This window comes from Caretta caretta, chromosome 10, assembly GCF_965140235.1.
Source record: "Caretta caretta isolate rCarCar2 chromosome 10, rCarCar1.hap1, whole genome shotgun sequence".
In the NCBI taxonomy this organism is placed as follows: Eukaryota; Metazoa; Chordata; order Testudines; family Cheloniidae; genus Caretta; species Caretta caretta.
The window spans coordinates 62,990,187-63,005,031 of NC_134215.1; the positions used below are offsets into that span (position 1 = coordinate 62,990,187).

The window sequence follows — 14,845 nt, forward strand, 5'->3', positions numbered from 1 at the left end:
GGTTCCACGTCAGATGGGGAAAAAAAAGGGAAAAAAAAGAAAAGCCTTCTTTGTTATGGAACCATGATATAAACCCTTCTGCATTACCAGGACTGACAGCTCCTTGCCTGTCCAGTCCTCTGTATTAGGTCAAGCTACCACTTGTCAAACCTCACCCCTAAAAAAGACAAACAGAACACGCTGGAACCATTTTTTCCCCTCTGAAAACTGCTCTGTGCAATGGGGAAATACACTTCCTTCATGTCCTAACACAGCTTATGTGTGTATGTGGCTTTTTTTAAGGACAGTTATAGAAAGGGTAAGTGGTTTCAAGTTCTGAATATTTTGCTAGATATGGAGGTACCCCAGAACTGTCTGTGTATTTCTATAACAGAAACTGACCAACTGTTAATGAGACAATCATTTTTTCATTTTTTAAAGGAGGGGTTTACAGACACACCCGCCCCCCCCAACTTAGAAAGGTTTTCATAATTTTTATTTCCATAATAAAATTTCCTTCCCCTCCCACAGTCTTGTTTCTCCTGGAATTTTTGCAACTCAAACTTTGGAGCATTATGCTAGCATGTGAAAAACAGTGGGTGGAGGATGTATCCAGGAGTTGGGGAAAGGATGGTGAGAAGCTGCCTAGACAGGGGGATGTGATCAGATGGATAAACTGAACTATTCTTAAAATGGCCATCGTTACACAGTGGCAGCCATTTTAAATGGTTTTAATATGGTTGGGTTTTTGGATAAAAGTTGTTCGAGTACAAATTTGGCGACATAGAAGGATTCATGAGCATATCAAATCCAAAGAGGGATGCATCTTATCCTAAGAAGTAAATTTAACATATGCATAAAGTGTCTATAAGTGCCTGTATAATTCCAATCCAAGGGAAGAGAGCCCTGAAGGTCAAAAAACGCCAGCTCTGTCAGATGGAGTCTTTTGACCTTCAGGGTCACATGGGTGTGTATAGACTTGTCACAGTGCCTCAGAACAGCTATAGTTTTCTGCAGTGAGTGGTCTTTTCTTGCAGGGTGTGGCTTTTTAATTCTTTTTTGCTGCTGCTGTTACCAAGTCTCCCCTGAGCAATTTTTACTGTGTAGGGGTTTTTGGACAACAAACATCCAGTACAACTTGTTAGTGACATTTTCATTTGTTTTTCCATCTACCATCAACAAAAGCAGTATCAGGACTTTCTAGTGCAGCAAAAATGTGACCAAGCAGCCAGTGCTCAACTTTTGAAAAATAAGTGAAGTATTTTACTAGTGAAAAGAGGGGATTAACTTTTATAGCCAAATCCTACTTGCAGGAATCAGGCAGGCAAATTACTGAAGTCACCAGGTCTACTTGCAGAAATAATATAAGTAGGATTTAGGGCCTGATCCACACCCCATTAAAGGCAGTGGGCATTTTTCTTTTGATTTTACTGGGCTTTGGGTCAGACCCCTGGATTGTAGGTTATACCAGATGATCTCATTTTAAATTAGAATTTTCAGCATAGCCTACAATACATTCTCAAAATAAAGTGATACCAGCAGATATTTATACTTCTTAGAAGTAGTTGTAACTGAAGCTTATTTATTACAGAACCTGAACAAACAGTAATCAGCATTAAAATTTGTTTACTAATGTATCTTAGATTTGTGTATTTCCTCCCTACTTGAAAACAGATGGTGCACAAGAGAACCTAATTACATGGCAGAGTCCAAAGCATTATGGAAGGGCATCATTTATTCAGAAAGCATCCTCCTTGTATTGTACTGTATTTACCTGGGTACAGAGCAGCTATGCACATTCGGACTTCACAGTGCCGCTTTAAGCCAGTTGCTGTAAGGACTTCACTGGTTATCTTAGGGCAGGGGTGGGCAAACTACAGCCCGAGGGCTGCATCCAGCCCTCCAGACGTTTTAATCTGGCCCTCGAGCTCTCCCTGGGGAGCAGAGTCGGGGGCTTTCCCTGCTCAGCACGGCTCCTGGAAGCAGTGGCATGTCCCCCCTCTGGCTCCTACATGTAGGGGTAGCCAGGGGGCTCCATACACTGCCACCGCCCCAAGCGCGGCCCCTGCAGCTCCCATTGGCTGGGAACCACAACCAATGGGAGCTGCAGGAGCAGCGCCTGCTGACGGGACAGCATGCAGAGCTGCCTGGCCGTTCCTCTGTGTAGGAGCCAGAGGGGGGACATGCCATAGCTTCTGGGAGCTGCTTGAGATAAGCGCCGCACAGAGCCTGCACCCCTGACCCCCTCCCGCGCCCCAGCTCTGATCCCCCTCCTGTCCTCCAGACCCCTTGGTCCCAGCCTGGAGCACCTCCTGCACCCCCAACCCCTCATCCCCAGACCCAACCCAGAGCCCGTACCCCCAGCTGGAGCCTTCACCCCTTCCCGCACCCCCACCCCCAATTTCGTGAGCATTCATGGCCTGTCATACAATTTCCATATGTATATGTGGCCCTTGGGTCAAAAAGTTTGCCCACCCCTGTCTTGGAATATGTCTAAACTGCCCACGTGGCAGCGCTGTGATGTGACATAGGCAGTGTAGTCACGCTTTATCGCTAAAACTTTTGTCGCTCAGGGGGGTGTTTTTTCACACCCCTGAACAACTAAAGTTTTAGCACTGAAAGTGGCAGTGTAGACACAGCCTTAGAAGGCTTCAGTGGCTAAGAGATTAATGTAGTGGATCTGGATGCTGTTCCATTTGAGTATTTGTGCTAGGAGTAGAAAAATGCAGTATATGCTCTCAAATTATTCTTTAGGAATACCTACATCATGTTACAATTAATAGTTGTGGGCTGAATAAATTGCTCGCTCAGCTATCTTGCTGCTGTATTAGTGAGATGTATCTCCTGTACAAACACTACAAAAAGTTTGAAAGAAATCTGTGGTAACTACTTCCAACTGAGAAACAGTCTAATTCCTGTTTCATAATGATGGGTCATCTCACTTTGGGAGTTTTTCTTTTGTCTTTGAGTCATATGAGATTGAAACATCTTCAAACTCTGATTTTTTTTTCCATTTTAGCTTAATTCCATCTTATTTATTCTCCTACATTGTCCCACTGTGATACTGACTGGCAGTCCAGTAATATTGACCAGTGCAAATTATTCGTTTCTGGTTAAATAGTTTAGTTAGGCTAAAAAGCCTGGTATCTGGCTTTTGCTTCCATTGAAAACTGACAGTCTCTCTTTTATTGCTGATTTCGGGCTAGGTCATGTTATCTGCACACAGCCTAGGGTAAAGGGAGGTGTATAGGCAGATTTTCCTAGGGAAAGCCCTGGGCGGTATTCAGAAACTCCTTTGTTGCACTGTAGGAAAAATAGTAATGTGCAACCTTCCTTTATGTATTGCACCATTCTGCTGCCCAGTGGGGAAAGCAGGAGAGGTGGAGCTAAAGTCTGGGTGGAAGGAGGACAACAGATGACATAAGAAAACCATTCAAAGAGATGCCACTGATACAAACTATGATGGAGCAAGAAACGCCGCACTAGACTGAGAGGTACTAAGACTGGGTTGCCTCAAGTACCAAGTGCCACAAGTTACAAGACAAGAGCATCTAAAAAAAAAAAAAACAAATATGCAGTCTCAGGGTAGAGGTGAAAATGCTTTTTTTCTGCCTACTCCCCTGCGTAAAGGATAGGCAGTCTAGTCCTCAGGTTCGCAAAAAGAAAAGGAGTACTTGTGGCACCTTAGAGACTAACCAATTTATTTGAGCATAAGCTTTCGTGAGCTACAGCTCACTTCATATGCTCAAATGGTTAGTCTCTAAGGTGCCACAAGTACTCCTTTTCTTTTTGCAAATACGGATTAACACGGCTGTTACTCTGAAATAGTCCTCAGGTTGCCATTCATGGGGACTGTTGCCTGAATGACAAGTAATTATCAGAGTAGGACTGTTTACTATAGCAGTCTGGTTTCTTTATACTGACATGGCATGTAGAGGAACGTATTTTATCAGTCTAGAAAACCAGCAGCTCTATCTAGCAGTTAGAGGAGAGGAGACAGAATTCCTGGGAACTATATTCTCTGCTTTACCAATGTGTGACCTTGAGCAAATTACATAGGTCCTGTAGCTTACTCATCTGCAGAACCGACTTAACGTTTACCGCCTCCCAATGCTTTTGTGAGAAATGAAGCAAGTAAACTTTTAACAAGGGTGACAGGTGCCATAAAGGGATGTGTTCAACGGGTCCCCTGTGACTAAACTGAAGGGAAGGTAGGGTGATTTCCCTTCTTTAGATAGAGTTCACTTCACGGTGGATACTGCTGACTGATCCCAGATGTTCATAAAAACAAAAAAGTCCAGAAAGCAAATATCTTGCCTTTAGAATGCACCAGATATGAGATATTTAAGTAGGATTTCTCAGGAACAGAGCCCCTCACTAGGTCCCTCCTTCCCCATTTCTATTGGTACTAGTGGTAGGTCTACGCAGCCTGCGGCAGCAAGCTTCCCACCCTGGGTTGACACACTCAGGCCATGTCTATACGTACAGTGCTGCAGCGTCGTAGCTGTACTGATACAGCTGTGCCACTGCAGCGAATCTGGTGAAGACGCTTTATGCCGACGGGAGAGCTGTCTCTTGTTGGCATAATAAAACCCACTCTGAGTGGCAGAAGCTGTGTCGGCGGGAGAAGCTCTCCACCATCATAGCACTGTGCACACAAGCGCTTAAGGTGGTGTAACTTATGTCACTGTGGGGGTAGTTTATTCAACCCCCTGAGCAGCATAAGTTATGCTGACATAGGCTAGAGTGTAGACATAGCCTCAGGCTCATGCAAGTGCTCTAAAAATAGCTGTGTAGACTGCATGTTGAAGTTGTGGCTGAGGCTGGAGTTTTGGGGCTTCAAAGACCAAGCTCCAACTTAAATGTGCTGTCTACACTGCTATTTGTAAAACGTTAGTTTGAGCCCCTCAAATTGATGTCTGGAATCCTGGGCTGAGAGGCTCGCTGCCACGGGTTGTGTAGACATACTCCCAAGTGTCCTCTCCAGGGAGGATGTAATTTTCAGGAACAAAGTGTGACTGTTTCTAGCGGTATGTATCGAGACTTCAGCAGTCATTTCTCTAGTACTAGTTCTCTGTACAGTCATCCATTTTGATTGCAGATCAATTTTAGAATCATGACGTGTATGAATGTAAATTTATTGTTCTTTCATACCAAAGATCCCTCTTCACAAGAACAAGATGCGTTATATTAATAGAAGAGAAGGTGGAAGTATCATTAATTTTTTGCACTGCATATATGGACATTGTCATGTTATTTGCTTGTTATTTTGAGTTTGATACTGTGTGTTGCACCTGGATGTGCTGCTCATGGACATTGATCAGTGTTCAGTACGGGCCCAATTCTGCCACCCTTTCTTCTGTTGAGTATTAAACTTTCTCCGAGTAGCCCCATTGAACTGAGTAACAGAGCCAGATTCTTCTGTGCTCTCAGAACTGTGAATGTTATTGTGCTGGTTGGAATGTAATGAAAATAAACAGCAAAAAAAAAAAAAGATTGAGAAGTCCATATTACTATAGTTAAGAACATGCCATTCCAGGGAGCCATTCCAGGGAGTCCTTGAAATTCCTGGTATTACTAAACACATTCAAAATGTGGGAAAACCACTAGATCATGCGTGTAATTGTAAACAGAGAGATGGTTATGGAAAAAGGTAATTGTAACACAAGTAGCAAAGGCTTCACCATGAAGTTTTTCAAAAGCTGACTGCTGTCACTACCCTGCACAATGCTGTCTAAACCTAAAATACAGTATTATTTACTTTTCATTAAATATTAAGCTACAGAATGATTTGAGATAAGATGTATTGCATACCTATAAACAACATTATCTCTTCCACATGAAGTTGTAGGCCTACTGGAAATTACTTTAAGGATTATGTGAGTAAATATTTACTGAAGTAATGATCCTATTTACATAATTGGCAACGCCCTTCAAGGAGATGAAGGACACAGCCAAAAGTAAGAGTGGTTTAGAATCAGATTCTGCATTTATTGTGTCTAAATCCTATCTGCATAAAAGATGAATGATAAAAGCTTTTGAGCCAGCTGCTACAAATGGAAGTAGAAGGCTATATCATAAATATCTATTCTGTCCAAGCAGTTACCAGAGCAAATAGGGGGGTTTTTTTGGGTTTTTTTAAAATCCAAGCAAAGTGCAAAGTCTCAGGGCAGGGGAAACCCACAGATTTTTTATTTAAGTGTATGATGAAGGAAAGTGAAATGTAATATGTCAACAAAAACTTTATTTAGAGAAATATTTTAGTCACATAGCACTAGATCATCCCTCCCAGAGTAAAACCCAAAGGAACGAGCTCAGTGAGAGAACATTTTGTAAGGATGCCCCCACTCTGTTTAAATGGTGGTGTGAAAATAGTCTCCTCGAGGGTGGAGGCTGTAGGGCTCACCTTCAAGCTAGCAGATACCTCAGGGATCATTGTGGTTTCCAGGGAATCCTCTAGAGGCCAGAGCTTTCCACATTGTCCAGAAAATGGTGCTGTGGAGGCAGCCATGTTCCCTTCCTTGTGCAGGGATAGAAGGAACAGTCTGGACTACCTTACAGACTATGGTCTCTATCCTGCAAAAACTTGTCTGTCTTCACTGCAATTAACTCAGGCTGCTACTCAGGTGTTGGCCCTAACCCTTCTCCTGAATCATGTAAAATAGGGTGCTTTCAGTGTGGGTCAGCTGGTCCATCCTGTGCTATCGGCTGAAGCCAAAAGCAAAGCTTTCACTTGGGCAGCTAAACTGCCACTTTGTCCTAAGGAATGCAAGCTAAACTACTCCACTGTGGATAGCCCAGTGCTTCCCCCCATGTGCCCAGAAGGAACCAGTTTCTGAACAATCCACTGGGAAAGAATTGGAGTGGGTCAGCTCACTGCAGCATGAAGAACCATGGGATATGCCCCCAGAAGTCCTAGTGGCACACATGGGTGAGTGAAGCACCAGTGAGGACACAGTAGCACAAGTGTGGCTGCTCATATGGGGTACCAGACACCGGAGTTAACGCTACCGTGAACAATGAGGTCCCATTGCACAGTGGCCAAGAATAGGTGTCTCCAGGATAGAACTTGGATGGAACTTGAAATAACAGCATCTCTCAGGGCAACTTTTGTAAATGAAAGTTTTATACTGAGACTGCATTTAATAAACATTTATCAGATGTTTTACTCTCCTACTCTCTTTCCAGCTCACTGCTTTGTGGGAAGAGGCAGGAAAGGGGACCTTAAATTGTTTTTCAGTAATCCCCCTACTTTTCTAGGCAGAGTTCTTCTAGCTCTGTATTTCTCAAAAGACCCAATAAAAATATTTCTAAGACAGATGTGTACAGTTATTTGAATTTTGCCTCAGTGATTACCATGCATAGGTTGTTACGCCAAATCAGATATTCCCTGTACCACATTCTCCCTGGTCCTCTTTTATCCATACTTGACAAACATACCTGCAGTATTCTTTTGATTGATGAAAAAAAACCATAAATTCAATTATGTATGTTTAATAAGAGTTTTGTAATGTTGGGATTGAAAAAAATTCATTTGCCTAGGGCAAGTTGGAATCTTTCCTGGGGACATGTGCCATCAACTTCGGTAAAACTCAGCCTTTGATTTAAAAACAGTTTGTAGCTCTTCTGATTGCAAAGTTAACTGTCTAAATAGGAGCCAAGGGTAATCAATGCACTGCTATGCAAGTCAGCAGAGATGCAGCTTGAGTGCCTCTGCTGCTACTCAGAGCTCTGAATAATGCATACTCAGTGATAATCCACAGGCTGCACAATAGCAAAATTGCTTAACCAAACCGTTCCATTCCAATAAGATGATCAGATCTTATGACATGAACACTTCGGCTGCATTTGTTTGAACTAACAGCTTGGGGCTGGGATGCTGTCTTTTTATTTTTGTATTGCAGTAGCACCTAGGAGTCCTAGTCATGGGCCAGGACCCCATTGTGTTAAGCAGGGTATAAACGGGTGAAAAAAAAAAAAACAACAACACTATCTGCAGCAAAAGCTAGCTATAACTTTTTGTAGAGCTTAGACCTTTAGATCATTGAGTGTGATCTTTGCTGTATATCACAGGCCATTAAATTTAGCCCTGTAGTGAACCACCCAATAACTTGTTTGGCTAAAGCATCGGTTGCATTTGGCTAAAGCACTTGCTCCATTCTCTGCTGGTGTTTTATAAATATTAATAGTTACAGCACGGTAAGTATATTAAGTGTTTCCAAACTATAGGAGGACTGAAAAATTAGAAGTTTTTCTAGACACTTAAATGTTTAAATAACAGAAGTTAAAAAACTGTGAACAAGCATTTTAAAAAGCAATGGCCAGACCATGTTTCCTTAAGTAGCGAACACATGGGTGCATGTTTTAAAGTCTTTTTTACATAGATTTCCATCATATGATGCAGGCATGCTTTTGGTACATTCCTTCTATCTGCTATTGGAAGAAGGGAAGATAATTTCAGATTGGAATTTAACAGACATAGCCAAGTATGCTTAACATGTTTGTTAATTAAACATTTTGCACAGTAGGTGCATATTGTGTATGTATGTGGGGAGTTCTTGGCTTTGTACTTAAAGCATATTTTGTTATAAACACTGCTTAAATTGCAGCAAGAGGGGTTTAGGTTGGACATAAGGAAAAACTTCCTGTCAGGGTAGTTAAGCCCTGGAATAAATTGCCTAGGGAGGTTGTGGAATCTCTCATTGGAGGTTTTTAAGAACAGGTTAGACAGTCACATGCCAGGGATGGTTTTCTAGACAGAATATTTAATCCTGCCTTGAGTCCAGGGGACTGGAATAGAAGACCTCTCAAAGTCCCTTCCAGTCCTATGATTTTATGTGCCAGGCCTCCTCCTCCTCTGCTGAGCTGAAGCTGGACAAGAGTACTTGTTAAAGTGAGCCCCTAATTAATATTAACAAATACCACATTATGTAGTTGGATTTCCTCAGAATCTATTTGATAGCAGTGCATTTTTATGTATTACAGGCTGTGGAACCCAAGTCTTGACTTTCTTTGCCTCATTGTTGGCTGAATTTATATATGAATGCTTTTTATACCTGCAGCTTACCAAATGAGTCCAAATGACAGCCATACCGATTTCTTGGCCTCTCAGGCTGTTTGCTTTGACACTCCTCTTTCCCAATTTCCTTCGTTTTTTGTGAGGTCTAAAAGTACGTGGTTCCTTAGTGAAAGTGTTGCCAGTTGAAATACAGTCAGTTCCATGTCATCCACAAATTATACAATTATGATACAAATGATGTCCTATAGTTTGTTCCTTTTAAGGAGCACAGAAAAAATAGTAAGAAATTTTCTTCCCCAGGATCTCTTACTCATACCCTGTTTAGCTGGTGTTGCATTTTTAATTTGAAAGCTAACAATGTCTGCTATGTTTACCACCAAAATCAAATGGGTCAATATTTTAATGAGCTATCTATCCTTCCCCTCATAATCAAATTATTCTAGATGTAAGGGTTTGTGCAAATCATTGAAATTTGTCTAAAATTTACTCTTCAGACTGGGTTTTGATTTTTGAATGTAACCTTTCAGCCTCATCCCTCTCCCCTGGTCTGCAAATAATGTAAAGGAAGATGGCCAACTCAGCAGCTGGCCAGAGTAGAATGGAGGTTTTTACTCAGCTAATCATTCTGGGTTACAGGTTTGCTTCTTCCTGCTCCCAACTTTGGGTAGCCTTAGAGGGTATCACTGTAAGTTCTTTGGGGGGCAGGGATTGTCTTTACTTCATGTTTTCACAGCACCTAGCACTAGGATTCCAGTTGTATTACAGTAGTGCCTAGAAGCTCCTACAATGATAATGCACAACAACCTCTTTCCAAGAATATTCTTGTCATTCACACCAGTGATCTAGGAAGGCAGGGGAGAGCAACATCACTAAAAATGGGACAGGTTCTGCACTCACATGTCCCTCACGTTGCTTCCTGCAGAACTGGGGATGTAGTGAATGTAAAGTTTAGCTCACTATTCCTGTTTCCTACCACAGGTTCTGATGATGATGAGTATTGTGCTGCTGCTGCTGCTTTTTAACCTACTTTCAATTTCATATTCTTGTTGAAGCTGTTACTTAGTATCTATAATGTTACTATACAATATACATAGTGATGTAACTACAGCTGTAGAAAGTGGTCAGATCATTGTGTTTTATCATGGATAGATGTGGGTGTCTGCTTTATGACAGCAGTTTCCTGATAAAGAGACTTATGTCAATTATACATCTTCCTAAACTGACTGTGATGTTAATTTCCCCCCCCTACAGAGAGGAGGATGAGGAAAGTCCCTATGCAACTTCTTCCTATCACCAGTAGATGACGGACACATGATGACCTGCAAACATGGAATGAAGATACATTTCTTAAAGAACTATATAATTGATTCAAAAGCAAGCCTTTCAGACTGATTACCGCGGTGTACTTTTTACAAGTCATGAATGGGTAATTTCACTGACTAATTGCACTGAAATTATTTGACCTCTTCTGCAGGTTAATTTCCTTAAATTATATCAACAAGAGGTGTAAGCCTTCCAAAACTAGCAATTGCCTTCATATTTCTTGTGTGTAAATTGTAGCATGGTAGCACCAATATATCCTTGAGGTCACCTTTATGCAGAATGGATTGATCTTTAGTATACATTTTGTAAATACTTGTTAAGGTAAAGTGTGAGATTATTTGATTAAATATTTATGGAGAAAGTTATGCTTATCACTGGCAAACTTAACTATATAAAAGGACTGAAATTTTATGATAATTACATCTTGATTCTGCAGTCCCAATGCAGGCAAATTTGCCACAGAAGTTTTGCCTGCAGCAAGGCTGCAGAACTTATCCCTAAATTTTGTGTAAGTGTGCATATATAAATAACATCTATGTGTTCCTGTAAAGGATTAATTTTAGTCCTCGTTTTGATTGGGTAAAGAAAGCCTTTAGGGGGAAAATAAGCTATTTGTTTTGGGAAAAAGTTATAGTAAGAGGTATTTTTCTTTGTGTTATAGTGACATTTGAAATGTTCATAAGTGTATTCTTGTGTGCAAATATATTTTCAGTGTAATTTTATTAAACAAAAACCCCATAATAAATTACTATTCTTCATTATGTAGTCTGTCTAGTTTTCACTAATCCAATATAGTTAGGACTTTCCCATCAATTTTTAAATGGGAATTTCAGAGCAAAAAGTGTTTGCTCTTTATTGCTTCAATATGAGTAATAATCCATCTTCCTGAAATTGCAAAGATTCTTTGCCCCAGCTTTCTTTAATTTTACACTGAAATATCAAAATTGGCAGGTTCTAGCTTCTCATTTTTCTTGGAGGACTTTTGCAACCTTTAGAGAACTGGAAATACAATAGGGGAGGCCTAAACCTTTTCATATATATTGCTTCCATTTTAGTCGATTTCAGGGGGCAAACTGGTCACTTTCTTAATGAGCACTAAGTAGCTGATATTCTCACTAACCCATCAAGAGGGCCAACCATTAGGAAATCTGCACTAAAAGCTAGAAACTGAAATAGCTACATCTAGTTCTCAGGGACAAATTCAACATTTGTACAGAACCTGAGGAAACCTACTTTGTGCAGAGACATGCAAGAGATCGGGGGGGGGGGGGGGGAGGGGGAAGGGAAGTCATCCTTTCCCCATACCAAATACATACATACACCAAATACCATACACATACATGGAGCACCAGCATAGACATGGCTGATACACATACCCTCATACTACATGTGGGTGGCTCTCCATTTCTTCCTCAAGCTCCTTTTCTGTGCTGCCCCATAGCACTGATTTGCAGTAAGCAGGAGTTGTGGGGTCCTTGATCTCTGCTGTCCAATGCAGAACTGATGTGCCCCCGGGGATGGGGATGAGGCAAGATTTCATTCTCAGATAGCAGAGTTAAATCTCTAGGTATCCAGAGTGATATGGTATATAGTACTAGAAAAGAAAACTGCTGAGGGACTGGGGAGTGATGGTGATAAAAATCTCACCACTGCCTTGACTTTATCTTTAAACCATACATTCTTTTAAACTGCCTGAAATATGGAAATCACAATCTACTAACCTGTGAAAAGGGAATAGATACCATGGGTAAAGATTGAACACTAGAATCTTTTAATGGCTGTGTAACTTTCATTGCTACAATCTGAGCGCAAACGTAGTACTCATGCCGCTATTCGAGACATCCTTCGGTTCTGTCAAAAAACTTACTCCTAAAAACATTTGTGCTATTTTAGTATTGGGCCTCTCCATGGGAGAGGCTGCTAACCATGTCATTGTGTTGCATGCACAAGTGAGGCCTAGGATACAAACAAAAAAGTTTTCACTTATGACTAAACGCTTGGATTCAATCTGCAAAGCTGAAAAGCAAAAATGCTTAACATGCTCTACCCACTTGCATTGGGAGAGACAGTGTTAGAATTAAAGGGCTGTATATCTCTACAGCATTGTGTCTGAACTTCTATTTGTGGCCCATCGAGTCGTCTTTCTAGAAAAGGTTTTTTGCAGAGATGGATGTGCTTGAAGCAAGGATTCAGGGGAGCTAGAAAGCTATCACTGCTCAACATGTGGTTAAAAGGAAGTTAGGTTGTTATTTTAAATGAACAGCAAAAGTGGAAACAGCATCAGAATTGCTGTGCTCCAGGAAAGGTGATGATCCCATTGTTTTCCGCAGTAAAAGGATTTCAAATTGCCAGATGTATGACTCTGTAGGGATAGTGTTAAAATTGATCCAAGCTCTTAGCCTAGATTCAGAGCTGAGGGCAATTGTTGAGAGTTTTATTAGGTTTCATGGCTTGAGAGGGTTTTTCTTTTGTGACAGATTATTTTAAAAATACTGTAGAATATATCACTAGATAGGCTTATTTAACATTGTATTGTCGTCATCTCAAACTCTTCATTGATCCATAATTCAATACTATAAAAAACCTGCTTTAAAAATGAATAGAAGTGTATTGATGTAGATTCCCATTAATATGGGCTGCATGCTTGAAACTTTGGCATGGAGAGAGCCAGCCAGCTGTGAATGAATTGACATTAGCTGCAATCTCAGTTTGTAAACAAAAAAAAACCAGTGACTTCTGTGAATCTTATTTATGTTCTTGCTACAGTCATTTTTCTACCTGTTTAGAATCTCTGTTGCATTTAATCTTCACAACAGACAAAGAATTGGTGTTTGGGTTATTTACTGTGCTTGAAAGTAACAACCTAGTTTTTATATTGGTCCTCTAAATTTGTATGTGACGGGATAAGCAGTGAATCAGTTCTAAGGACAGGGAGGTCATGAAACAAGTCACAGACAGGATGGTACAAAATCCAATATTGCCAAGCCAAAATGTTCAAAAATAATTTAAAAATAATAAATTTGTGGTTATTTGTCTTCTGATTTCAGCCTTTAGGGTACACTGAAGTCATTTTCATGACTTTCTCTGCAACCATAAAAAGAATTTACTCACATTCCTATTACGCCAAGGGTAACTGATAGAAGTTAGACTTTGATTCAAGAAATCAAGTGAAAAGTTTGTGGGAATGAAAACTAACAGGAGGGGAGGAGAGAAATAATTGTATACAAAATATGCCATCATGGAATAACATGAGCACAAACAGAATCTGATGAAATCTCAGAAGTTATCAATCTGAAATTTATGTCACTTGGAAAGTGTTGGCTCTTAAATTGAATGAAATTTAGTTGCTACACCAAGTCCAGCAAAAGAATGGAGGTCTGAGATTAGTAACCAGAAAAAAAATTCCCCTTGCAGTGGTCTTTGTTTTTGTCCACTCCCAAGAAGGTAATAAAATACATCCAGTATCTCAGACATTTGTTCTGAGACTTCTCAAAAGGTGCATCTCAAGTGTTCTAAGGATTACACAAACCCTCATAAACAAAAGGGGTTTGCACAACTTTCAGGAGAGACCATCAGTATAAGCTACTTCCTTCGTGGTCTCCCTCCATGTGTGGGAGAAGGGTAAAGTTAATTTATTTCCTTTATTTCCCAGCATGCCTTATTCCAGGCTAGTACTACCAATATGACTACCCTTGTGGACTTAATTTTCCAACTCCTTCTGCTCTCCTAGTTCTCAGGGAAAAAGGGACTAGTTGGAAGCCACTAGGAGTCAGTTTGATTCTTCACCACTGAGTGAAGAGAGGAGTTCTTGTTCATGGAACAGAGCCTTGGGCCCTAAAGCCAGAACCAGCAACATCGACTTCTTTATGAACCTCAGATTACTGCCCCCAAAACCACTTCCTCCTTCTTAGCAACCATATTCCCAGAGTTTGGGAAGTATGTGAAAATGGGTACATTAGATGTCAACAGTACAAGCTCATGTGAGACAGGGTTGCAAGATCAGGCCCATAGTAAATCACCAAGAAAATCACTGGGTAAATATAAGCCATCCACAATTTAGATCTGAATTAAAGGAATTGTCAAGTTAGAAAATAAGAGACATTATAGAAAAGTCATCTGCAGTCCACAGAACTGTAGAATACTGAAAGAAAACAGACCTAAAGTCTCATCAGCATAGAAATTCTACCAATTAAACTGGTGCAAGTGTGTCCACATACAAAGTTACATTGGTTTAAGTAGGTTTAAAAAGCACACCTTGTTTAAAGGAGTGCAACTTTGTGGACTAATACAGATCAGATATTTTAAGATAGAGAACCTAGCTCCTTGCTTTGGTATAGTAGCACAAGTGATACCAAAAGATGCATGTAGTTCTCCACCATTACTGTTCTGGGCTTGAATTCTCAGCATATTCCTTTGTTTAACAGGACTTGTCAGTTTTCCCAGTCTTCATACAGGTTACATCCATGCCAAGATCCAGCATCAAATACACTAAAGGAAGAGTATGTTACGTATGGTTTGTGATAT

At 40.6% G+C, this 14,845-nt stretch overlaps 1 protein-coding gene across 1 annotated transcript in view; it reads left to right on the top strand.

The window, feature by feature from the left end:
* Window positions 1–11,079, top strand: part of LYSMD2 (LysM domain containing 2) — a 30,887-nt gene extending 19,808 nt beyond the window's left edge. The window contains exon 3 of the mRNA XM_048867097.2: window positions 10,250–11,079. Coding sequence (XP_048723054.1) covers window positions 10,250–10,298 — 49 coding nt within the window. The 3' untranslated portion in view covers window positions 10,299–11,079. The remainder of the gene's footprint in view (window positions 1–10,249) is intronic.
* The last annotated feature ends 3,766 nt before the right edge of the window (window positions 11,080–14,845 follow it).